The sequence below is a fragment of the Vulpes lagopus genome, chromosome 20 (assembly GCF_018345385.1).
Source record: "Vulpes lagopus strain Blue_001 chromosome 20, ASM1834538v1, whole genome shotgun sequence".
NCBI classification, from domain to species: Eukaryota; Metazoa; Chordata; class Mammalia; order Carnivora; family Canidae; genus Vulpes; species Vulpes lagopus.
This window is the reverse complement of record NC_054843.1, coordinates 1400655-1427063: the sequence shown is the minus strand read 5'-3', so window position 1 is coordinate 1427063 and position 26409 is coordinate 1400655. Positions and strand designations below refer to the sequence as shown.

General features: G+C 47.0%; 1 protein-coding gene across 2 annotated transcripts in view; it reads right to left on the bottom strand.

Annotated features, from left to right (window-relative positions):
- The window catches only part of UBE2G2 (ubiquitin conjugating enzyme E2 G2), a 37145-nt gene extending 10912 nt beyond the window's left edge, over positions 1-26233 (bottom strand). Inside the window, exons 1-3 of one of the 2 annotated variants that reach the window (XM_041734936.1) lie at positions 26108-26233; positions 7657-7692; positions 7519-7564 (exon numbers count right to left, since the gene is read on the bottom strand). In XM_041734936.1, coding sequence (XP_041590870.1) covers positions 7519-7564; positions 7657-7692; positions 26108-26150 — 125 coding nt within the window. In that variant the 5' untranslated portion in view covers positions 26151-26233. The remainder of the gene's footprint in view (positions 1-7518; positions 7565-7656; positions 7693-26107) is intronic. The other variant, XM_041734937.1, reaches the window with a different exon arrangement.
- Between the last annotated feature and the right edge of the window lie 176 nt (positions 26234-26409).

Sequence of the window (26409 nt, the reverse complement as noted above, 5' to 3'; positions counted from 1 at the left end):
CCCCACGGCTGCGACAGAGGGGCCTGCTGCTCGGTGGCACCCCCTGCCAGGGCCGGGGCCCCACGGAGCACCCCGCGGGGGCCAGGAGGGCATCTGCTGCCAGCACAGGCGTCACCTCCCTGCACCCGGCGCCCAGGCTCAGGGAAAGCGGCTCACCAGCATCCCAGCTCACCCGCATGGTACCACCCCTCACGGCACCCCCGGCTCACTAGCACCCCCGCTTGCACGGCCCCCCCAATGCTGGGGTGCTCTGGAAGGGAGAGCACTGTGGCTCTGCCCTGCGCTCCTGGCCTGGGATCCCTCCAGCTGCTGGGCCTCACCCCCCGCAGGGACAAAAGGAGCAGCACGAGGGCCCCAGGCCCCTCTGGGTGGGGGTGCCGGGAACCCACAGCCCCGCAGGAAAGGCGGCTCGGGCTCTAGGAGGCGAGGAGCAGGGGGGGTCCGCTGGGACAGAGTGGGGGCCTCGGCAGATGCAGCCTGACAGTGGTTCTTGACCTTGTCTCGTCGCCCTCCGCCAAGGGAGAGCTCAGCAGGAGCAAACACAGGCTTTCTTCTCTGTCACCTGCCCGGACTGAACCTGTTCAAAAGGAGGCTGCAGGCGGTCTCTAAGGTGGGGACTTGGTGCTCCAGACACGTCTGAGAACCTGAAATCCACTGTATCCGACCTACAGTTAGAGCGGACTAAGTCAGTCTACCGTCCATGAACTTCATAGTCAGTCCTGACAGACAACAACTCTTACGACCTAAACTGGCTTGAACCAGAAAAGTCTGTTGGAAAACACTCAAATACATGAAGTATATAAAATAAAAACAGAATACTCCCCCTCTCCGCCTCCTCCAGCATCGCCTCCCCCAGCATCGCCTCCCCAAGGCAGACACAGTAAGTACGGTCACTCTCCAAGCTTGTCTCTCTGTGCATAAATTCACATCTTTGTCCCCAAAACTGGGTTTTCTCAAATTAAAAATGTATCATGGCACTGCTGACGGGAATTTGAAAAGACCCAACAAAGTGGAGAGACGTGCCAGGCACTCAAGACTGTGCAGACGCCCACAGTCCTCAAAGTGACCAGGGACTCCACATAATCCCCGTGGAAAACCCAGCTGGCTTCTCTGCAGAAACCGACACGCTGACCCTCAAATTCAGATGGAAATGCCAAGGACCCACGAAGGGGCAAAACAATCTTGAGAAAGGAGAACAAAATGGAGGACTCACTTTCCAGTTCCAAACCATCCTATAAAGCTACAGGAACGAGGACTGTGCGGCAGTGGGGGCAGCACAGGCCCAGATCAATGGGACCGAATTCAGAGCCCAAACATACACCCCTACATTTATGGTCAGTTGATTTTTGACAAAGGTGCCAAGGCAACTGGACAGCCACACACAAATGACGCTGGACTCCTACTGGATGCCATATCCAAAATGGATCAAGAATGTAAAGGTAAATGTAAGAGAGCTACAAATATAAAACACAAAAGAAAATCTTTGCAACCTGGGGTTGTATGACACCAAAGCATGATCCATAAAAGAAAAAAACTGCTAAACTGCACCTCATCTAAATTAAAAACCTTTCAGCTTCAAAAGATCCCATTAAGAAAATGAAAAAGGGGGGCAGCCCGGGTGGCTCAGTGGTTTAGCGCTGCCTTCAGCCCAGGGCGTGATCCGGGAGACCCGGGATTGAGTCCCATGTCGGGCTCCCTGCATGGGGCCTGCTGCTCCCTCTGCCTGTGTCTGTGCTTCTCTCTCTCTCTCTCTGAATAAATACATAAAAATCTTAAAAAAAAAAAAAAAGAAAGAAAGAAAATGAAAAAGGAAAGTCAGACTGCAAGAAAGTATCTGAAAATCGCATATCTGATAAAGGACTTGCATCCAAAATATATAAAGAATTCTTAGGACTCAGTAAGACGACGACGACCCAATTAAAAAATGGGCACAAGTTCTGAAGTTCACCAGACATATGCACGGCAGGTAAGCCTGTGGAAGGACGCTCGACATCATCAGTCATTAGGAAACCAACAGGCCCGTGCTGCTGCGAGGGGCTGTCGGGCAGCGAGGCGCTCGGCAGCCTCCCACGAGATGCGGGGACTGAGCTCCGCTACCGCCCGCTGCACCAGCCGCAACTGTCCCCTGACACCACCCGTGTCCTGGGGGGCGGGCAATGACATCACCCCAGTGACAACACTGGTCCAGGTCCATTGTCCCCATTTGCTTTCCTGCTCACGGGCACGCGGCGGCTTCCCTTCCAGGCCAGATGCTGATTCTGTCGGAATTGCCGTGGCATTCCCACGCGGGACGGCACGGCGGACAATGATGTTTCCACTACCGCAGCAGCGCGGCCACAGGCCTCCTCCCGCACAGGGCTGCTGCCGGGCCCCCGGGGGAGGAGACAGCTCTCAGCGCCACGGCTCCTGTCAGCAGGCGCGGCACCGCCAGGAGACACGCGGGACGGCCTTCCCCAGGGAGCAGGCCCGGCGGAGACGGAGGCCGCCCCGACCGTGACCTCTGCGTCTGGCCCCCAGGCTGAGCACCGACGGAGGGGGAGCACAGCCCGGGGCTCCTCGTACCCGCGGCTGCGCCAGGTTGGGGAGTAGCGAAGGGTCCCCAAGCACCGGGAGGGAAGGGAAGCTCCTCGTTTTGCCAGAGCCTCTGGCCTGGAGGGGACAGCGGCTAGGCGGTGGCTCAGGCAGGGAGATCACTAAGGCCAGCTGCTCCAAGAACGCTGGGGGAGGACAGAACCGGGCCGCACGATCCCAGAGGCCTTTGCACCTTTTCCAGCCACGACGACAGACAGCCGGCCTGCGGCACCGAGCTCCCTGTTCTTACGGAAGCCTCCAACCGTGTGCAGACAAGGACCTCAGCTCCCCACCCACAGTCCAGGGCAACAAGGTCGCACAGGCCACAGACTCGACCTGAAGAGGCGGACTGTGATGCCACTTGTCTAAAAGGATGATGATCTCCACTGGGTGTTATTCTGTATGTTGGCAAATTGAACACCAATAAAAAATAAATTTATTATTAAAAAAAAAAGGATGATGATCCCAACAAGTGAAGCGTGGCTGGCCCAAGCATGAAGCCATGCCGGCCACGCGGCCCCAAGGCCCTCATCTCTTCGACTGATGGGAAGCCCCGGCCCTCTTCCTGGCCATACGCTCAAACTCCACCATAAGCTCAGCTGACACCATCAGAGCCACCTTCTACTTTTTTTTTTAACTGATTTTTTTTTTTAGGGGAATGATTAATTTTTTTTAATTTTTATTTATTTCTGATAGTCACAGAGAGAGAGAGAGAGGCAGAGACACAGGCAGAGGGAGAAGCAGGCTCCATGCACCGGGAGCCCGACGTGGGATTCGATCCCGGGTCTCCAGGATCACGCCCTGGGCCAAAGGCAGGCGCCAAAACGCTGCGCCACCCAGGGATCCCTGATTATTAAAGTTTTTATTTAAGCGCTCTCTACACTCACATGGGGCTTGAACTCACAACCCCAAGGTCAAGAGTTGCACGCTCTTCTGAGCCAGCCAGGTACACCGGAGTTGCCTTCTACTTTTCATCAGGGAAGAGGCTGTGGCAATTTTATTCTTTCGTTCTCCTCTTGTTCATTAATTTGCTGCATTCCCATCATACACCCTCCACCTCGTTCTCTCGGGGAGATGTGGGGTCACCTGGGACACACCTGCATCCTCAGGCAAGAGGCACTCAGTACCTGCAGCCCAAGCACCTGAAAAGATGTTTTCCTTACGGCACAGCCAAGAAGAGATGGAGGCCCCACGGGTTAGCAGTGCTCCGAACGTGGCAGCACTGCGCCTCCCAGGAAATGAGGCAAGCATAGTCTCAGAAACACCAGTACGGAGGACACTCCGGAGACAATTAAAGAATAAAAAAGAGAGAAAGAAAACCTATCACTAAGGAATAAAACTCAGCCAGCTGTCTGCCAAAATAGCAGCGTGAGACCGATCAATGGGAGGACAGTTAATTCCTTAATAGACGTTTTAAGAACATTTGTAAACGGCCTCTTGTTTGTAAAAGGGTCTGGAACGGGACCAAGACCCACAGGCTCACCAAACCCCTGTAAAAGGGTCTGGAACGGGACCAAGACCCACAGGCTCACCAAACCCCGAGGCAGGGGAACTCCATACTAATGCAAAAGCCTTCTTCAAATGTAAAAGCACTGAAAAAGCTCTTATTACTTTTTTTTAATTGAGGCATAATTGACACACAACATTACGTTTCAGGTGTACGGCGTAAGGATTCACTACAGTCAACCTAGTGAACATTCATTATGTACAAAGTTACAAACTTCTTGTGATGGGAGCCTGTAAGATTTACTGTCTTGAAGACTCAAATACCTACTACAACGTTACTGACCATACTAACCATGCCGTCTGTTCCTTTCCCCAGACAGATTTATTCTCTCACTGGAAGTCTGTACCTTTTGTCTGCTTCACCCTTTTCACTCACCCCCAGCACCTCTGGCAACCATCAATCTGTTCTCTGTATGAATTTGGGGTTGTTTTTTTGTTTGTTTTTTAGATTCTACCTATAAGTGAGATCGCATGGTATTTATCTTTCTCTGAACTATTTCACTTAGCATAATATCCTCAAGGTCCATCCAGTTTTCACAAATGGCAAGATTTCATCTTTTATAGGTGTTACTCGTGTGTGTGCACACGTACATGTGTATACACACTCTACCTTTTTTTATCCATTCATCCATTGGTAGAGGGCAACTCAGGTTGCTTCCATGTCTTGGCTGCTATAAGTAATGCTGCAGTGAACATAGGAGTCGCAGGTCTTTGTGAATTGGTGTTTTCACTCTCTTTGGGGTAAATACCCAGAAGTGCAAATGCTGGGTCGCTCCTCAAGAAGCTATTTTTAGCTATTGAGGAACCTCCACACTGTTCTCAGGAGCAGCTGCACCAGCTTGCATTGTGCTTGAGGGATCCCCTTTCTCCACATCCTCTCCAACACTTGTTTCTTGTCTTTTTTTTTTTTTAAGATTTTATTTATTTATTCATGAGAGATGCACAGAGAGAGAGAGAGGCAGGCTCCATGCAGGGAACCGGATGCGGGACTCGATCCCGGGACCCCAGGATCACACCCTGAGCCGAAGGCAGGCGCTAAAGCACTGAACTACCCAGGCATCCCATGTTTCTTGTCTTTTGTGTCATATCCACGCTGACAGGTGTGAGGTGATGCCTCATTGTGGTTCTGATCTGCATTCCCCCAGTGATGAGTGATGGTGAGCACCTTCCCATGTACCTATTGGCCATGTGGATGTCTTCTTTAAAAAATGTCTATTCAGATCCTCTGCCCATTTTTTGTTTACTTTTTTGCTATTGAGTTATGTGAGTTCCTTTTATATTTTGGGTACTAAGCCCTCATCAGAGCTATGAATCACAAATATTTTCTCCCAATCAGTAGGTGGCCTTTTCATTATGTCCATGATTTCCTGTGCTATGCAGAAACTTCAGCTGACATCCTACTTGATTTCTGCTTTTGTTGCCTTTGCAACTAAGTATTAATGTGTGTTTTCAAAATATTGGTTTTAATTTTATAGTGTTCATCTAAAATTAGTAATAGTTACCCTAACAAGTTTAGTTAGCCTAACACTTTTTTAGAAACCATACGGGAAGGCTCACATGTCCCTTTAAAAGGCTTCTAAAAAAAAAAATTTTTTTTAAATAAATACATTTTAAAAATAAAAAATAAAAATAAATAAATAAATAAATAAATAAAAGGCTTCTAAGTCTGCTGATGGGCACAAGCCAGTATCTTGCAAATGGAAGCCCTGCCAGGGGCCCACTGACCTGTGCGCTCAAGCCTTCCAACAACCCATGTACTCTACCAGGCTGGCTGCCCAGGTGGCATGCACAGGTGCCTGCCTGAACACAGAGAGAATACATGGGGTTCAGAAAATGGAAAAAGGGGGTACAAATCAAGTTTATGTGATGGAATCTCTGCTTCCTAAAAAATAAAAGGATCTATGGCTGACACAGAGGACAATGCCATGTTCCATTAGACGTAGGACACTGCTGAGCAGGACTCACCATCCCACTGTATTGCTTTCAGAGACAAAAGATACAATAGCAGTTGAGACACAAATACAGATTGTAAAGACATCCTCATGCCAAAAATATTTAAACACAGAGAAAATAATGGGCATCATAGGCTCAAGCAAGTAGAGTATTACAAATTATCAGGAGACATCGTGCTTGCTGTATTTTCTCTGGATAGTATTTATTGATGATTTTAAAAATATTTTGCTTATCAAAAAAACTTCATTTTCTCATTGATTTCCATGTATTAATCTAACCTCCACAGACAACATGTAGCAGCAATCTGTTTCTAAAACTTATAAAGCACTGAGGCTCCTGGCTGGTGGCTCAGGTGGCTGAGCGTCTGCCTTCAGCTCAGGTCCTGATCCTAGGGTCCGGGGACGGAGCCCTAGGTCTGACTCTCTGCTCAGCGGGGAGTCTGCTTCTCCCTCTCTCTCTGCCTCTCCCCAGCTCCTGCTCTCTCTCTCTCTCTCTCAAGTGAATAAATAAAATATTTTTCAACATAAAAATTAAAACACATAAAGCATTAAGAACTAATGAGATGTAGGCACTGGGCAGATTCACAAAGTGTGATGATGTCTGAAGTGCACGCTTGCCCCGGCCCCTCCCATACAGTGTTTCTCAAGCCAACAAAAATCCAATCCCAACACCTGCCAAATGACTGAACCATCGATTTTACTAATGAATAAAGTGGGAGACTGGGGATAAATTTCAACTTAATATATTTTAACTAACCACATCTGTTAAAAATATAGTAAGTCTACAGATGGCCAAAAACTGTACATCTAAAGTACAAGGAAGGCAAACAAAGAGCCTAGCTCATAGGACCATAGAACACTCTAGAATCAGGGGTCCATCTTGGCCCTTTCTAAGTAACATCACTAAAGTGCAGTATGAAATCCACTCCTGATCTTTGTACAACAGGGCCAGAAACCACACTGCTCGCCTCAGAACTAAGCCACATTCTGGGGTCAGGGGCAATGGGAGGCCAGATGAGGTGCCCAGAGAAAGAAGCAGCAGCAGAGGAGAAGCTCCACGGAAGGGGAGGGGGAGTGCACATGGGGCGCAGGGCTGGAGGCTCACCCGCCAAACACACCCTCCCACACCCCAGCCCCTCATCCTAAGGGGCCTTTCCTCCTTAAAGCTTTGAGCTCTTAGGGACTTCTTGAAGTCAAAACCCCCGACACTGTCTGAAGCTCACCCTGCACAGCCACACAACATTCAAAACTTAATACTGTAAAACTCTACAAAAATGAAATCGACTAAACCTTTGACAGGCTCTAAGGAAACATTTCTCAGGATACACATCTGTGCTCTTTTCTGCTCTCAGACTAGCAGACTAAATTCAAGAGATGAGCAAAGTCTTTTTTCTAAATGGACACTTCTGAGCACAGCCCACTGCTAAACAGACTCAAAGGTCTGAAGTCCAGGAAAGTCTTGAAAACTAGTTACACATAACTAACTTACATGATCAGTGCCTCCCACTCAAAAAAGTTCTCTTCATTCATGGGGCCTGCAGGGGGGGAAAAAAAATCCACAATTAACTTGGAAGGCAACATTGGCGATTGGAAGTGGATTATACAGAGGTTAATTTCAGTGCCTTACCTGCCACAATTCCTTCTGGAGGATTCAGTGTTAATTCTATAAAATGAAAAAGTAAAACCATTATGAAATAGAATGAACATTAGGTTAGCCGTTTTAACAAAACTTTTAAAAGCATATAAAACTAAAAATTAGAGTACACATTAAAATTCTGTTTCCCCCAAAGTGCGTGCCCATCCCAGTTACATTTCTAACAAAGACTATATAAACTCTATACCAGCAAAAAGAATTTTTAAGGTATAAACCTTCTTGTTTTACAAATGAAGAAACAAAAGGGCTAATTATCAGGGACACCTGGGTGGCTCAGTGGTCTTGTGGCTGTCTTCGGCTCAGGGCTCAGCGTGTGATCCTGGAGTCCCACTCCCTGCGTGGAGCCTGCTTCTCCCTCTACCTGTGTCTCTGCCTCTCTGTCTCTCTCATGAATAAATAAATAAAATATTTTTTAAAAAAGGAGGTGGGGTAATTATCTTTCAAAAATACTCCTGCTAGTTACTTTGATTAAATTTCATAAATCAAACATAGTCTATTATTTTCCTAGTGAATGGTATTTCCCATCACTCTAAGAGGCGTCACAAGTTTTTCCGTTCATGAAGCAGTTCTTGGAGCTCAGATAGGCAGGCTGCTGGCCCCAGGACGGCTCCACCAAATCTGTGAGCCCCCTCGTGATGTTCCACGCTGTCAGATCTGAGCACTCCGTGTAAACAAGTAGGCAGCAGCATTTGGCAGCAATTTCCAAAGGTCAGGGGCTGTTGAAAGATGAGGCCCAGCCCTGCCACTAAGAAATGCCATTTCAAGTCCTGGCCTCCTCATCTTTTATATGGAAAGCTCTAAAATGAAACCAAAGCCACACAGAAATGTGGAAAAGCAAAGAGCACAAGATGAAAACAGTCGAGGGCAAGAAGGGTGGCCACTGGGAGTGAGGAATCTGGCCACAGATGCACTTCCTATTGGGCCCGAGTGCTGACCACATCGCCAGTCTAGTAAGAACCAGATAAACAGAAGATAAACTAAACCAAAAACTGGTTCTTTGAAGGGACATAAAATTAATAAATCTTTGCCAAATAAACATAAGCCATAAGGCTCAGAAAAGAGGAAGTCAAACTGCCATTACACATAGGTGCTATGCGCACAAATGTACAAAGTCCAGAAGAATCAAGAGGTGTTGTAAGAAAAAGTGCCCACACTGCTGACTACGAGGTCCAGACATGTAACTGAACTGTGCTTCTATGTATGAGCAAGCTAGAAAAATCTTTAAAAGATGGCAATCGTAATGGGAAAATGTAGAAATAAGTTTTTAAAAGATGTCAGATCTGTAACATAGCAGAATTGTCAGAGCTTTAAAGACTAATCGGACCAAGTTCATGGGTCGAACCCTCAACACTACGAAGTTGTCAACCCTCTTCAAACCGAGTCTATAGATTCCGTACAACCTCAGCCAACATCCCAACAGGCCTTGTTCTTTGAGTGCGACAAGACAATTCTAAAAGATATACGAAAATGCAAACAAGTGAGCACAGCCAAGACACTCTAAGAAGAGTAAGTTGGGAACTCCACCTACGGGTATCAAGGCTTATTACTAAGCTCTGGTGAGGCCGTGTGACAGTGAGGAAGTGGGTCAAGCGGACCAAGGGACCAGGACGGAGAGTGTCCGGAAGCAGACCTGTGCAAACACAGCGGGAGCCCTGACCACCACGGGCCCCCTCCTCCTTGTTCCCTTAGTAGCCTTCCTCCAGCTGCCTCTCTTTAAGAACACTGTGCGCAGACCTGTAACGTACAAAGCATGCGCCGACTGCATACACGGTCATACGGCTTCGAGGCAACAGCAAGCTACTCGTAGTTAAGTTTTTGGGCAAAGCTAGACATATATTTTTGAGTGTATAGGGGTCAATGTCCCTAACCCCAACAGAGGTAAAAGGGCAGTCTTTTCCACAAATGATGCTAATATTTAAGCGGAAAAAATAAAGTTTCTCCTCCTACACTACCAAACAAAAAAATTCAAAATCAAAATACATAAGAAAAAGGAAAAAGGGGGCATGTGAAATAATAGAAAATCTCCATCCTGGTCTCTGTCCCCAGCCCCCCAGGGCCCAGTCCGGCACTCCTTAAGCCCTCCCTCCTCACTTCCTAAGTGACCAGAGCACTCGGAGCGTCTTCTGTCCTAATGAGGTGATGCAGGTGGACTCCTGGATGGCTCCTGGGTGGGGGCTGGAGGCCAGAAAGAGCAGGAAGGACTGGAAGCTCCCAACTTTCAGGCCCCACCCCCCCCCACCCCAGGGAGGGGGAAGGGCTGGCAATGGAGTCCATGCATCATCTCAGGCCCCCTGGAGGAAACCCCCATAAACCCTAACAGGATGAGGTCCAGAGAGCTTCTGAGTGGGTACACATGTGGGGGTGCTGGGAGAGGGGTGCACCCACAGAGGGCATACAGGTTCTATGCCCTTCCCACATACCTTTTCCTACGCACCTCTTCTAGGAGTATAACCACACAGTAAAGTGTGCACATGTGTGCACCAAGAGATGTGTCCAAGAATCCAGGCAGCAGAAACACGATTCTAGGAAGCCACCAACATGCTGCCATGCAGAGCAACTCAGAACAAATTATTAATGACCCCCCCTAGGAATCCACCTCTGGAAGAAAAAGGGGAAATGAAATATCTCTGGATGCAATTAGGCAGTTTGGTACTATAACACTTCACATTCTCCCTAAAGAGACAGAGAAAGCAGACGTATACCAAGGATAACAGCGTGAAGCAAGAGCAGCATGAGAACTCATCGAAGTCACGGATGGGAGATACCCAGGTGGCTCGGCGGTTTAGCACCTGCCTGCAGCCCAGGGCATGAGCCTGGCTGGAGCCCTGGGATCGAATCCCAAATCGGGCTCCCCACATGGAGCCTGCTTCTCCCTCTGCCTGTGTCTCTGCCTCTCTCTCTCTCTCTGTCTCATGAATAAATAAAATCTTAAAAAAAAAATCACTGATGAAATGCCGCAGTGAATCTAAACCTGATAAACAGCACAATTTAAATATTTCACTATTGCCATGAAAATACTGCTCCAGCAGCTGGTTGGAAAGCCTGTGTTCTCTCTTTTGCTACATAATTTGATGTACTGAAAAGCACATAGTGACAATTCTTCTTGGCCCTCTGGAGCTTTGAGGAGCAGTACAAAGCCTCGGGCAGTGGTCTGAGCCAACAGGACTACAAGTGGCCAACCGTCAGCTGTCAGCTATGCTGCTGTCTGCCAAGCACTCTCTAGCCAGTGGACACGCAGGGGCGAAGAACAGACAAGGTCCCTGCCATCAATGAACTCATGCTGTAGTGAAGGAAGACAGGTAGGAAATAAGGAAACAGATGTGAACGGAGTGTTTCGGATACCGAAGAGTACAGTGAAGAAGGTGATAGAAAGACGCAGCCCGCAGTAGGCAAGAAAGGCCCCGCCGTGTTAGTTTCCGGTGTGCAACACAGGAGCTGATATCTGTATGCGGAAATGAGCATGGTAAGTCTAGCTGACATCCACCAACACGCAGTCACAAACTGTTTTTTATGATGAGAACTTCCAAATGTACAATGCAGCATTATTAACTATAGTCGCCTGCTGTACGTTACCTGCCCGGGACTTATTTGTAACTGGAAGTCTGTACCTTCTGACCACTTTTACCTACTCTGTCTACTGCTACCCGCCCCCCCCTCCATGGCTACCACCAACCTGTACTATCTGGAGTTGGGTTTTTTTTGGTTTTTTTTAGATTCCTTATGTGAGAGAGATCATTTGATATTTGTCTTTCTCTGTCTTATTCCACTTAGCATAATGCTCTTAAGGTCCATCCACGTTGTCACAAATGCCAAGATTTCATTCTTTGTTATTGCTGACTACTACCCATTGTATGTATGCAGTGAATTCATAGCAGCATTATCACACACAGCCAAAGAACAAACAAACAAAAAACACAACACCCAAATATCTATCAATAGAAGAGATCAAGAGATTGTGGTATAGTCATACAATAGAACAAAAATGCAAATAAATGATACACAGCTACATACAACATAAAGCTGTGCAGAACAGGCACTTGGGTGGCTCAATCTGAGCATCTGCCTTCAGCTCAGGTCATGATCTCAGTTCTGAGATCAAGTGCCACATTGGTTCCCCGCCCAGCGAGGTGTCTCCCTCTCCCTCTGCCTCTCCCCCTGCTCAGGTGCTCTCTTGCTCTTGCACAAGGTCTCAAATAATAAAATCTTTAAAAAAAATAAAAAACAAAATAAATATTTTAAAAACCCAGAAGTAGGGATCCCTGGGTGGCGCAGCGGTTTGGCGCCTGCCTTTGGCCCAGGGCGCGATCCTGGAAACCTGGGATCGAATCCCACGTCGGGCTCCCAGTGCATGGAGCCTGCTTCTCCCTCTGCCTGTGTCTCTGCCTCTCTCTCTATCTCTCTGTGACTATCATAAATAAATAAAAAAGTTAAAAAAAAAATTTTTAAACCCAGAAGTAGAGGGAATGGGCAGGTGGTTGGAGAAACCAGTCTGAAGCTCAGGGGAAAGAAACACTTGCAGTATAAATTTATGTGCACAGGGAACAGATGGAGCCGCTGAGGACTGAGGGAAGTGGCTGGAGCGTTTTCCTAGGGAACACTTGTGAACTCAGGTGTCCCTGCCAGGTCTTCACAGTGACTGGGGCATGCTACTGCCATTTAGGGGGAAGGGACCAGGAATACTCAGCCTTCCACCCTAAACAAGTCCTACACAAGGAAAATGATCTCATTCAAATCGCCAACAGCTGCTGTTGAGAAACTGTGACCCAGGAACCAGAGCAGGTACAGGTGAGGAGGAGTCCAGAGAAGGCGGGGAAGGGAGGGAGCAGTGCGGGCTCGGAGAGGCGCCCAGCAAACGTGTGTAGGAGGGCGGAATCCCAGGAGCATGAGCAGGAGTACCAGGAAGGCTGAGCCCCTCGGATGTGGCAATACAGACTGTGTCTCAGTCCCCTGGTGTGTCTCCAGGACAGCAGGCCAGGAGAAGGGGCCCAGGGGAACCCAGAACCCAGCTCGCCAGGCCCAACACACCTAGTCATCTGAAATGTAGTCCAGCTTTCATGTCTAAAGTCAAACCACATTATTATAAGGAAAAAAAAAAAACCCAAAAATTAAAGCAGAGGAGTTACAAACTGCAGGGTGGGAGGGAGTAGGGGGCCTGAAAGCAAGGCAGAGGAAAGACGGCACCTGTCCTCCCAGAACCCTGAAGGGGAGCTTACCTCCCAAACAGCTGGCTTTCTTCCTCATCTGCAGCTCCTGGGAACCTCCCCCTGTGACACCCCACCTTGGGAGGGGCAGGTGGTCTACACTGAGGGCCCTTGGACCTGACCCCGCTGCCGCCGGCCCACCCACACCCTTATTCAACAGCGACACCTGCTGTCAGGGAGGTGGCACTACAGTGACAGCGCTCCCCAGAGCGGAGGGAACCTTTCCCGCTGGCTCCTCTCAGTTTCTTGTTTACAAAACACATGCACAGAGCTTTGGGTTTACTGTAAAAGCAACCAAAAACAAACAAAAAACAAAAACAAAAAACAACTCTAACACGATCAGAGAAATCTGCACAAACTATGCTGCTGACTCCCTGAGAAGGTTAATTTGTTAAAAACACTTTTTAAATACTGGTGTAAAAAATAGCCACCACACAAAATGAAATATAAACTCTGACCCAGCAACCCTGTCCCAGAATCTACTCTAGAGACAGATGCACTGTTAAAAGAAGAAAAAGATGCATGCATTAGGCTATTCATTTCAGAATTAATTGTAATAGCAAAACATTGGAAATTTCACCTGAACATCTATCAATAAGGGACCAGTCAAATAATGATGTTGGAGTATTTCACTGCTACAACAAGGAAAGATGCAAACCTCTATGGAAGAGTGTACAATGAACCCCCAATACAGACTAAATGGGAAAAAAAAAGGGGGGGGGAGAAAAGCTTATAATGAGGGTCTATAAAGAAGAGATTAAGTTAAAATGAGGTTACTAAGGGCCCTTAGTAACCCAATCTGACTGGTGTTCTTGGGAGATCAGCACACAGACACACACACGGGGTTGACCACATATATGTCATCGAGAAGAATATATGATTTATATCATATGAGGAAATCTTAGCAATCTCATTTTCCTTAGACAAGGATTTTGTAAACATAGAAAGCATGAAATATTTTAGGAGTAAATAAATTGGACTTACAGTGAAATTAAAAACTCCTCTGCTCTTTAGAAGGGACCCTGATGGAGATTAAAAGTCAAGCCACAGCAGGTGCCATTCAAGGGATACAGAGCTTTAGTCACACAAAACAGAAAAGTTCTAAAGCTGTACTGTACAACATGCATATTGTTAAGAATACCATAATGTACACTTAAAAATTCTTAAGAGGATAAAATTATGTTTTCCTACCACAATTTTTAAAACAGACAAGCAGGGCACCTGGGTGGCTCAGTCAGTTAAGTGTCTGCCTTCAGCACAGGTCATGATCCTGAGGTCCTGGGATTGAGTCCTGAGATGGGGCGTCCTGAGATGGGGCTCCCTGCGATAGGGGTAATCTGCTTCTCCCTCTCCCCCGACCCCCAACTCCTGCTCTCTTGCACTTACTCTCTCTTAAAGAAATAAAATCTTAAAAATAAAAAAGGCAAGCCACAGTTTATAGGACAATATTTACAAAATATCCAACAAAAGACTAGCAGCTACATCACATAAAGTGTTACAACTTACTAAGAAAACAATACACATTAAAAATAGCAAAAGACTTGACACTTAGGATGGCATGTGAATACACAAAACACAGCAGCACTCCAACTTTTAAGATACCCATGGATAGACAAGCCCCCAGAACACTTAACTTTAAAATTCCATGGGACTCACATCCTGAGGCCCACAAGACCAGGAGCAACCTACAAGACCTCCCCTTAAAGGGCTTGCACACTGGGACTCATCCACCCTAGGGCCCAGCTCAGAGGCAGCCCATGGACTGTACCCAGACTTAAGTGAAGGAGGCTCACCTGCTTGTATCAGAGGGCCAGCCTGAGAGCAAGAGCCTACTAGAACACTCTTCTCTGTGGACGGAGACTGGGGCGCCACCTTCACCCTCTGTCTTTGAGGTGCTCCAGGGCTCCAGCATTTCCCTGAAGGGAGCTTTTACGTGTATCTAGTGCCCTGATTTCTATGGCTGTCACTGGTAGGACACCTCTTGATCACCCAGCTCTGGAGGCCAGGGAAGCTTGAGTTCCTGGTCCCATGAAACTGTAATTATCAGTGTCACACAGAAAGGAGCTCACACTCGTCGGGTGCCCCAAATTTTATGACTGTTGCCAGGGGACATCTCCACATCACCTGACTCTGGCTACCAGCTGGATTTATGCTGTGGGTCCCAGAGGACTCTAACCAATGGAGAAAGAGTTCTTAAATAGCTACCACCCCAAGGGAAAGCAGGAAGCCACAGATTCAGAAGCCTGGTCTTTCTGTGCAGGAGGGCCTTGCCCTGGGCATGGAGTCTGTGTGAGATTCTCTTCCTCCCTCTCCCTATGTCCCCCTCCTCTCTCTCTCTCTCTCTCTCTCTCTCTCAAACAAGAGTGAAGACTACAATAGCTGACCTGAAATATAGACTAGATGAAGCAGAAGAAAGGATCAGTCATCTTGAAGTCAAGGCAGTGGAACTCAGTCAATCAGAAAAGCAAAAAGAAAAAGAATTTAAAAAGCAAAAATAGCTTAGAGGCTTACAGAACAGGAAACAGACTAATATTTGGATCGTGGGGCTTCCAGAAATCTTCTTGAAGAAGTAATGGCTGAAAATTTCCCTAAGCTCAGGAAGGAAATAGACATTCAGATCAGAAGAACCTAGAGAGACTCACACCAAGACACATTATAATTATATGTCAAAAATTAAAGACCAGGAAAGAATTTTAAAAGCAGCAAGAGATGGGGTGGGGCAGAGGGGAAGGAAGATAAAAATAAATAAAGGCAGCAAGAGAAAAACAACTTATTACATATGAGGAAACTCCCCTCTAAGTCTGTTGGCAGATTTTTCAGTAGAAATTTGCAGGCCAGAGGGACTGGCATGATATATTCAAAGTGCTGAAAGTAAAATCTCTAACCAAGAATAATACTCCACACAGCAAAGTAATCATTCAGAAGTGATGAGAGATAAAGTGTTTTCCTGGGAAACAAAAGCTACCGGAGTTCCTCACCACTAACCTGGCTTTATAAGGAATGTTCCAGGGACTTCTTTAAGCTGAAAAGAAAGGGTGTTCACAAGAACACATGTGAAAGAATAAATCTCACTGGCAAGATAAATATATAGGAAAAGTATAATGGGTTAAGCACTTATAAAGCTACTATGAAGGTTAAAAGACATAGGTAGTATAAATAACTATGATTACAGTAATTAGTTAAGGAATACACACCTAAAAAGATGTAAAGTGTGACACTAAAAACATCAAATGTGGGGGCAAGGGAGAGTAAAAATGTTGAGCTTTAGAAACTTAAGTTACAGGACGCCTGGGTGGCTCAGCAGAACGTCTGTCTGCCTTTGGCTCAGCGCCTGATCCTGGAGTCCTGGGATCAAGTCCCACATTGGGCTCCTTGTGTGGGGCCTGCTTCTCTCTCTGCCTCTCTGTGTGTGTGTGTGTGTGCTCTGTGTGTGTCTCTTATGAATAAATAAAATCTTAAAAAAAAAAAAAAACAAGAAACAAGTTACTGTCAACTTACAATACATTATAAACATAAGTGGTTATATGTATGCCTCATGGTAGCCACAAAGCAAAAACCTGCAGCAAACATACAAAAGATAAAGAAATATAAGCATACTACCGGAAAGGCATCAAACCAGAAAGGATTAGAAAGCAGAGAAGAAAGGAACAGAGAGAAACTACAAAAAGCATCAGAAAACAACCAAAATGGCAACAAATACAAGCCTATCAATAATTAGTTTAAATGTAAATGGACTAAATTCTCCAATCAAAAGACAGGAAGTAGCTGAATGGATTAAAATAAAAGATCCAGGGCAGCCTGGTAGCTCAGCAGTTTAGCGCCACCTTCAGCCCAGGCCGTGATCCTGGAGACCCGGGGATGGAGTCCCCGTCAGGATCCCTGCATGGAGCCGGCTTCTCCCTCTGTCTGTGTCTCTGCCTCTCTCTCTCTCCCTCTCTGTGTCTCTCATGAATAAATAAATTAAATCTTAAAAAATAAATAAATAAATAAAAGACCCATCTACAAAGAGACTCACTTCAGATGTAAGGGCACACAGACTAAAGTGAAGGGATAAATAAAGAGGCAAATGGAAACAAAAAAATCTGGAGCAGCTATACTTATAACAGACAAAATAGATTTTAAAATAAAGACTGTAATAAAAGAGAGAGAATTATATAATGATAAAGGAATCAATCCAACAAGAATATATAACATTTGTAAGTATTTAAGCACCCAACACACACGAGCACCTAAATATACAAAACAAATGTTAACAGACTTAAAGGAAGAGACACACAGTACTACAATAATAGTAGAGGATTTTATTTTTTTTTTTAAAGATTTTATTTATTTATTCAAGAGAGACAGAGACAGAGAGAGAGAGAGGGAAAGAGAGAGAGAGGCAGAGACACAGGCAGAGGGAGAAGCAGGCTCCATGCATGGAGCCTGACGTGGGACTCAAACCCGGGTCTCCAGGATCACGCTCTGGGCCGAAAGCAGATACTAAACCGCTGAGCCACCCAGGGATCCCCAATAGTGGAGGATTTTAATACCCCACTTACATACAGAAAATCAATAAGAAAACACTGGCCTTAAAGGACACATTTTAACAAATATGTACAGAGCATTCCACTCAAAAGCAGCAAATACACATTCTTCTTAAGTGTAAGTGAAACGTTCTCCAGGAAAACCGCATGTTAGGACACAAAATAAGTCTTAACAAATTTAGGAGGATGGAAATCATATAAAGTATCTTTTTGGGGGGGCACCTGGGTGGGTCAGCAGTTGAGTGTCTGCCTTCAGCTCAGGTGGTGATCCCAGGGTCCTGGGATCGAGTCCCGCATCGGGCTCCCCACAGAGAGCCTGCTTCTCACTCTGCCTGTGTCTCTGCCTCAGTGTGTCTCCCATTAATAAGTAAATAAACTCCTTTAAAAAAAATGAATAAAATATGTCTTCTGACTACAATATGAAACTAGAAAGTAATTACATGAAGAAAACCGGAATGTTCACAATATATGGAGATTAAACATGCTACTGAATAATCAATGAGTCAAAGAAGAAATCAAAAGAAATTAAAAAAAAAAAACCTTGAGACAAAAAGTTAAAAAAAATAGGAAATGTAACATACTAAAATGTATGCAGCAAAAGCAGTTCTAAAAGAGAAGTTCAGGGGCGCCTGGGTGGCTGAGCAGCTGGGCATCTGCCTTGGACTCAGGGCGTGATCCCGGAATTCTGGGATCAAGTCCCACATTGGGCTTCCTGTCCGGGATCGAGTCCCACACTGGGCTTCCTGCATGGAGCCTGCTTATCCCTCTGGCTATGTCTCTGCCATTCTTTCTCTCTCTCTCTGTGTCTTTATGAATAAATAAATAAAATCTTAAAAAAAAGTAAATAGAAGTGCATAATAATAAATGCCTATTTCAAGAAACAGGAAAAAATCTCAAATAAACCACCTTACTTTATAATTCAAGAAACCAGAAAAAGAATAAATTAAGCCCAAAGTTAGTAGAAGAAAGGAAGTAACAAACATTAGAACAGAAATAAATGAAACAGACTAAAAAGACTATAGAAATAATGAAACTAAGAGCTGGTTCTTTGGAAAGATAACACTGACAAACCTTTAGCTAGACTCAGGAAGTTAAATGTAGAGAAAACTCAAAAACATAAAATGAGAAATCATAAGAGACTACTATGGATGACTGTATGCCAACACACTGAACAACCTAGAAAAAATAGATAAATTCCTAGTAACACACAACCTAGTAAGAGTGAATCATGACGAAATAGAAAATCTGAACAGACGGATTACTGTTAAAGAGACTGAATCAGAAATCAGAAACCTCCCAACAAACAAAAGTCTAGGACCAGGTGGCTTCACTGGTGAATTCTACCCAACGTGCAAGGAAGAATTAACTAATTCCAGTTCTTCTCAAAGGCTTCTAAACAAACACACAAACGAACAAGAAGCAAAAATGAAAACAGAAGGGGAGGGAACATTTTATCGTTTCACCATAATACCAAAACCAGACAAGAATGCCACAAGAAAATTACAGGCCAATATTCCTGGTGAACACAGATGCAAAAATTCCCAACAAAATATTAGCAAACCGAATTCAACAATATATTAAAAGAATCATACACCATGATCAAGTGAGATTTATTCCAGCAATACAAGAATAGTTCAACATCTGCAAATCAGTCAATAAGATAAACCACATTAACAAAATGTGGGTTAAAAATCATATGATCATCTCAATAGATGCAGAAAAACATTTGATAAAACTCAATATCTATTTATGATAACCCTCAACAAAGTAAGCAGAGATGGAACATACTTTAACATAATAAAAGCCATATATGAAAAACCCACAGCCAATACCATACTCAATGGTGAAAAGCTAGGTTTTCCTATAATATCAGGAACAAGACAAGGATACCTATTCTTTTTTTTTTTTTTTTTAAGATTTTTAAAATTTATTTATTCATGAGAGACACAGAGAGAGGCAGAGACACAGGCAGAGGGAGAAGCAGGCTCCCTGCAAGGAGCCAGATGTGGGACCTGATCCCGGAACTCCAGGATCACGCCCTGGACCTAAGGTAGCGCCAAACCACTGAGCCACCTGGGCTGCCCCAAGGATACCTATTCTTATCACTCATAGTCAACAGAGTATTAAAAATCCTTGCCTGAACAATTAGGCAAGAAAAAGAAATAAAAGGCATCCAAACTGGAAAAGAACGTGTAAAACCATCACTATCTGCAACTGACATACATAAAATATCCTAAAGACTCCATCAAAAAACTGTTAGAATAAACAAATTCAGTAAAGTTGCATGATACATGCAAAGTCAATATACAAAAATCTGTTGCATCATACATTAATAGTGAATTATCAAAAAAAGAAATTAAGAAAGGAATCCCATCAATAATTGCACAAAAATGAATAGAATACCTAGGAATAAACTTAAGCAAGGAAGTAAAAGACCTGTATAATGAAAATCAGGAGACATTAATGAAAGACCGAAGACACAAATGGAAAGATACTCTATACTCATGGGTTGAAAGAATTAATACTATCAAAATGGCCACGATTTAATGTGGACTACATGGGCAAAGCAATGTACACAAAGCAATATACAGATTCAATATAATCCCTATCAAAATTCAAAGGCATTTTTCAAAAAACAGAACACTCCTAAAAATTGCATTGAACCATAAAAGACCCAGAATAACCAGTGCAAACTTGAGGAAGAACAAAGCTGGAGGCATCACGCTCTTTGACTTCAAACTGTATCACAACCTGTAGCAGTTAAAACACTGATTTTACAGTTCTACAATGCTATGGCATAAAAACAGACACATAGGTTAATGGAATAAAATAACCCAGAAATAAATCCACACATATGTGGACAATTAACTTTCAACAAAGGAGCCAAGAATATACAATGGGGAAAACACTGGTATGTACATTGCTTTTTTAACACATGCTGTTGTACACTTAACAGACTACAGTACAGAGTAAACATAACTTTTATATGTACTGAGAAATCAAAAAAATTCACTTGACCAACTTTATTGTGATACTCACTTTATTGTGATGGTCTGGAACCCAACCCACAATATCTCCAAGGTAAGCCTATATACAATGGAATATTACTCAGCCATAAAAAGGGGATTGTTACCTTTTTCAACAACACAGATGGACCTGGAAGGGGCATCATGCTAAGTGAAGTAAGTCAGATACAGAAAAACAAATACAGTATGACCTTTCGTACACATAAAATTTTAACTATATACATATATGTATACGTGTATATATGTATATACATAAAACAACAAGGTAAACACATACATACAAAGAACAGACTGGGGATTGCCAGAGGCAAGGGAGTGGAAAAATGGGAGAAATAAGTGAATTGTTCTGGTTTGGGTTTTTTTTTTTTTTTAGTTTACATAAATTTAAGTTAAAATTTTAATTTAAAAAATAAACACAGAACACTGTAGAATAAATTATCTTAAAAGTGAAAAAATTAAAAACTACAATGAAATACCACTGTACACACAACAGAATTGCTAAAATTTTAAAAACCAAGTGCAAATAAATAAATAAACAAACAAACAAACCAAGTGCAGACAAAGTAGTGAAGGCCCTGGAACTCTTTACTACACTCCTGGTAGAAATGTTAAATGGTACAACCATGTGGGAAAACAGTTTGGCTGTTTCTTTAAAAATTAAACATGAACTTCACAGGTGACCCATTTACCCAAGAGAAATGAAAGTGTACGTCCACAGAAAGACATGCACACCAATGTTCCTGCAGGTTTATTTGTATTAACCAAGAACTAGAAACCACCCATATGCTGCGGACTGAGCATACAACAATGGGACATTACTTGGGAGGATGGGAGGCTACAGAATTACGCTGGATGAAAGAATCCTGACAAAAGACAAAACAATCTATGGTGACTCAAAGCAGATCCGCTGGTCGTCACCTGGGACCTGGGGGCACAGGAAGGCACAGGAGAGGTGGATTCTAGAAGCAGGAGACTTCACGGGGCAGTGGTTACACCCATCCTCCGGATTGTGGCAATAGCTTCATGGACGTGTGCATCCACCAAAACTCATCAAACTGTACACTTAAAGTATACTAACCTATTGAATGTCAATTATACCTTAACAAAGCTGCTTATTAAAAAAAAGAAAAAAAAAAGATGGCTGGGGGAAAAAAAGACACCACAAAGACCGAAAGGGCAAAGCACAAACAGGAATAAAATACTTCTATGTAGCCAACAATGGATTAGGGATCTATAAAGGAATAGACAATATACAAAGAACACCTACAAATCAGTAAGAGAAAGACAAACCACTCTATGGACATTTGGTAAAAGACTCAAACAGATTTCACAAAGGAAAAAATACAAACCACCTATAAACGTGACAGGATGCTCAACTTCAATCACAACACACAAAACCACAAGGAACCGCACCTCACCCACCAGGTTGGTAAAAATAGACCCTGCCCAACACCAAGGTGTCCGTGAACATTCAAAGCGCTGTGCCCGGGGCAACCGCCCAGGAACCGGTCTGGCATCATCCAGGAAGGTGGATCACGGGAGGGCTCCGTGACTGTATCACACTCCAGATACAGACCTTGCATAAAGTGCTCAGAGAAAGTTGTGAGAACACACCTGTGTGAGTCCATCTCAATTATTAAGTACAACAGGCAAAACTACACAGTATGTTGCTTAGAAGTGTACTAAGCAGTAAGAAGACAGAGAAAAGGAAAGGAGCCAGTCAGCAAATTTCAGCAGCGGTAAGTTGCAGGGCTGGAGGGAAGGAGCACGAAGATTTCTAGGTTAACTGCTAGTGCTGATGCCTAAGCTGGGTGCCGCGGTACAGATGTCCATTCACTCTTCATCTGAACATACACATTTACTCTTACACATTTCCCTTCATAATAAAGAGTTGTTATGAGAAGCTCAAAAGACATATTGCCAGGAAAGAGGACAGTAACCAGAAGGACACGTGGAGTCCAGGGGTTCAGAGGAGGTTTCTCCGGGGTGGGGGGAGCAGGGCATGAGTGCTGGGAGTGCTGCCCAGGGGAGACATGCGCCCATGACCCGGCCAGTCGGGTTGGCAGTGCAGGGGACCGATGAACTGAGAGGCAGGGGTCATCGCCAGGACTTTGGCTCTTGCCGCCACGAAGGGTCCTGGGCAGAGGGACGTGACCTGACGAGCTTTAATGGCATCTTCTGCTGTGCCGAGGACAGAACAAAGCGGGACAAGAGCAGAAGCAGAAAACCTGTCAGGACCGTCCCGGCAGTCATCCAGGCCACAGGTGAGTGGCATGGACCAGTGTGGGTCTCCAGGACGACAGGTGACATGTGAATATAAAACAAAAGGAGTCATCAAGGGCAAATCTAAGGTTTTGAGCCCAAAAAACTGGAGGGCTGTGGCGGGAAGCAACTGAGACACAGACACTGTGGGAGCAGCACTGCGAAGGGAGGAGCAGGTGCCCAGTTCTGCACATTCACGTCCGAGGCTACTCCACAGGGCAGGAGGCTGCGTGTGTCCCCCAGAATCTGTGCGTGGGACCTTGTCTGCGCATGCGCTCCAGGAAAAATGGGGTCACACTGGACTGGGGTGAGTCCTACCACTGACTGGCACCTCCCTCGGGGAAGCCAGCCAAGCCACAACGACGGCTGAGATGGGAGTTACACGGCCCCCAGCCAAGGAACAGCAGGAACTCCTGGCAACCACCAGGAGCTGCAAGAGGCCAGGATGGATTCTTCCCGAAAGCCCCCAGGGTGTGGCCGGGCAGAAAGGCGACCTGGACCTGGGCCTTCGGGCCTCCAGACAGAGACAACAAACTTCTGTTTTGTTAAGCCACTCGGCCTGTGCTCCTTTGTTAAAGGAGACCCCCCAAACCAATACCTAACTCTATTTTTGACACTTCTCGGAAAGGCTGTGGATGCTGTGTGACAAGAAAACGTCAAGAAAAGATCCCATTTAAAATACATAAGTTCTGGGGCGCCTGGGTGGCTCAAACGTTGAGCGTCTGCCTTTGGCTCGGGTCATGATTGGGTCCTGGGATCGAGTCCCGAGTCAGGCTCCCCGCTCAGGGGAGAGTCTGCTTCTCCCTCTGCCTCCGCTCCTGTGCTTGCTCGCTTTCTCTAACAAATATATAAAATCTTTAAAAAATAAAATAAAATATATTGGTTTAGGACAGCTAGATGGTCCAGTCAGTTAACTGTCCAACTCTTGATCTCAGTTCAGGTCTTGATCACAGGATCAAAAGTTCAAGCCCCGCACTGAGTTCCATGCTGGATGTGGAGCCTACTTTAAAATAACTTTTAAAAAAAAATAAATAAATAAATAAATAAAATAAAATAAAATAACTTTTAAAATTAAAAAAAAAAAATCTCGGTTCTTTTTCTAACAGCTTTTTCCTGGTCCGAAGAACGTAGGCAAATCATTTTGCCTTTATTACTCAATTTCCTGCAAAATGTGAAAAACCAGAGGCTGAACAGAATCCTAGCCAAGGTTCCACCACCACCCCTAAATTTCTACAGTTCTGGGTCTATTCCTCAACATGAAAAGTATCCCTGAACCCTATCCCAATAATCTACTGAAGTACATTTCAGGGATGCCTGGGGGGCTCAGTGGTTGAGCATCTGCCCTCAGCTCAGGGTGTGACCCTGCAGTCCCTGGATCGAGTCCCACATTGGGTTCCCCGCACGGAGCCTGCTTCTCCCTCTGCCTGTGTCTCTGCCTCTCTCTCTGTTTCTCATGAATAAATAAAGAAACCCCATTTCACAGAGAGATTGTTTCTATAAAATCCACAATTACAATGGATATGTCACCCATATGGTAAGACAAACTAGAGGCTAATTCACAAAAGATGAGGATCATGAAATGGAATTTTATGTTTCTAAGATACAGCAACAACAGAACTCCCCTCAGACACACACTGTTTCCGTTCTCTACTGCTGTCACCACAAACTCAATGGCTTAAAACACCACCCACCGATGACCTTACAGTTTCCATATGTCAGAAGAGGAAGGTAGTTCTCTGCCTCCAGTCTTACAAGGCAATCAAGGCAGGTGTCCCCCCAAACTCATTCAGGCTCCAGGCAGAACCCAGGTCCCTGCCGCTGTGGGACGGAGGCTCCAGGATCCTGACCGCCAGCACCCAGCAGTCAGTCCCAGGTGCCGTGGGCCACCGCGTGCTTCTGTTCCTGGCCATGTGTGCATCCTCCCAGCCAGCCACAGCAGGGGAGCCTCCCCTCCCGCCTCACCTCTCCTGCCTTCCTCCATGGTCTCAGCTCCTCCTGTGATTTTGGGGTCAGACCCTAACGATCCAGGCTAATCTCCCTCCCTGTAAGTCAGCTCTCCTGGAACCAGTGCGTTACGCCTTTCACAGCAGCGCTGGATTTGCGTCTGATGGGATGAGTAGGGGCCAGCAAGCCGAGGGGGGCATCTTCAGGGCTGTGCCTTCCACATATACCCCAGAATGCCGCACAAAAACATGTAAAAACGCCCACGTTACACTTCTGCGATGCAGACTTGGAGGTCAGGTGTGATCTGCATCTTGTCACTGCAAACCTACAGCAGGTCGGACTCAGACGAGGTTTTCGTAAATACAGTAAAAGGAAAAGCGATCTTTGCTGCCCCGAGCATCCTCAGGAAACGCAGTTCGACAACGCAGCGTCTGCACCCAGGCAGCGGCCTGGACCGGATTCCCCTCGAGGCTGAATCGATCCCCTCCCACAGACGGGAGACGGGAGAGTAAAGCCTGCCCGCAGTGTGGACGCCGGCTACACGGCTAGGACAGTCTGGAAACACCCAGCGGGGCGGCAGGGACCCGCCGGCTCTGCTCCCGCCAGACGCGGACGCCCCGAGCCGGACACTCTGCTGAGGCCGAGCCCGCGCAGGTACCGGTCAGTCTGGGGCACGTCCCGCTTCCCTCCGAACGTCCCCCCAGCGCCGTGGGAACAGCAGCCGCAGCGCCCAGAGCGGCCCGGCACCCTGGGAGCAGGGCCTCCGCCCAGCGGGCCAAGCAGCCGCCCGCCGCCCCCAGCAGCCCCGCCGGCAGCTCCTCCGAGGGGACGTCCCGCTGGAAACGTCCCGGGCTGTGGCCTCTCCCTTTGCTTCCCCAAACATCCCAGCGCGCGGCGGGCTCGGGAAGCACCGAGCGGCCGAGCAGGGCCCTGGGAGGGGCGGGCGGCGGCGGGCGGCGGGGGGGGGCGGCGGGGGGCGGCGGGCGGGCGGGCCCCCCGGACCTTTCGCCCCGGACGCATCACCACGTGCGGTTTCTGTCTCCCTCGAGCATTCCTGGCTGTAGCTCCTCGGCGGCCGCTGGCCCCGCCGCACGCACCCGGAGCCCCGTGCAGGCCCGAGCCCCAGGGGTCCTCCCGCCGACGGGGCCGGAGGGGGGCGGCCCACACCCGCCGCAGCCCCGGCCCGGGGCCAACCCCCGGCCCCCTCCGACCCGGAGCCTGACCCAGGGCTTCGCGACGCGGCCGGGACACGGGGCCGCCGGGACCCCAGTGAGGACCAGGCCGGGAGGAGGGCCGGGGCGGGACGGGGGGCGGAGGGTCACGGGGTCAGGGGTCAGGGGTCAGGGCGGGGGACCAGGCGCGGGGATGGGGGCGGGGCGGGGCGGGGGAGGCCGGGGCCGGGAGGTCGGGAGGGGCCGGGGCGCGGGCGGGAGGCGGGGGCGGGGCGGGGCGGGCGCGCACTCACGCTTGTACTCCGCCATCAGCCTCTTGAGCGCCGTCCCCGCCATCGTCCGGGCAACAGCCGAGCGGTCCGCCGGCCCCGAGCGCGCTCGCTCCCGCCCGCCGCAGGGCCGCTTCCGGGTCGCCGCGGCCGCAGAAGCCCTTCCGGGGCGCGGGGCGCGGGGGGCGCCTGCGCGGTGGGGCGGGCGGCGAAGGGCTGCGCAGGCGCGGTGGCCGCGACGTCCCGCCCGCGAGGTCCCGAGGCTGCGGCTCCCGGCGCCGGGCCCTTGCCGCTGAGCCGCGGGCGGGGACGCGGGCCCGGGACGG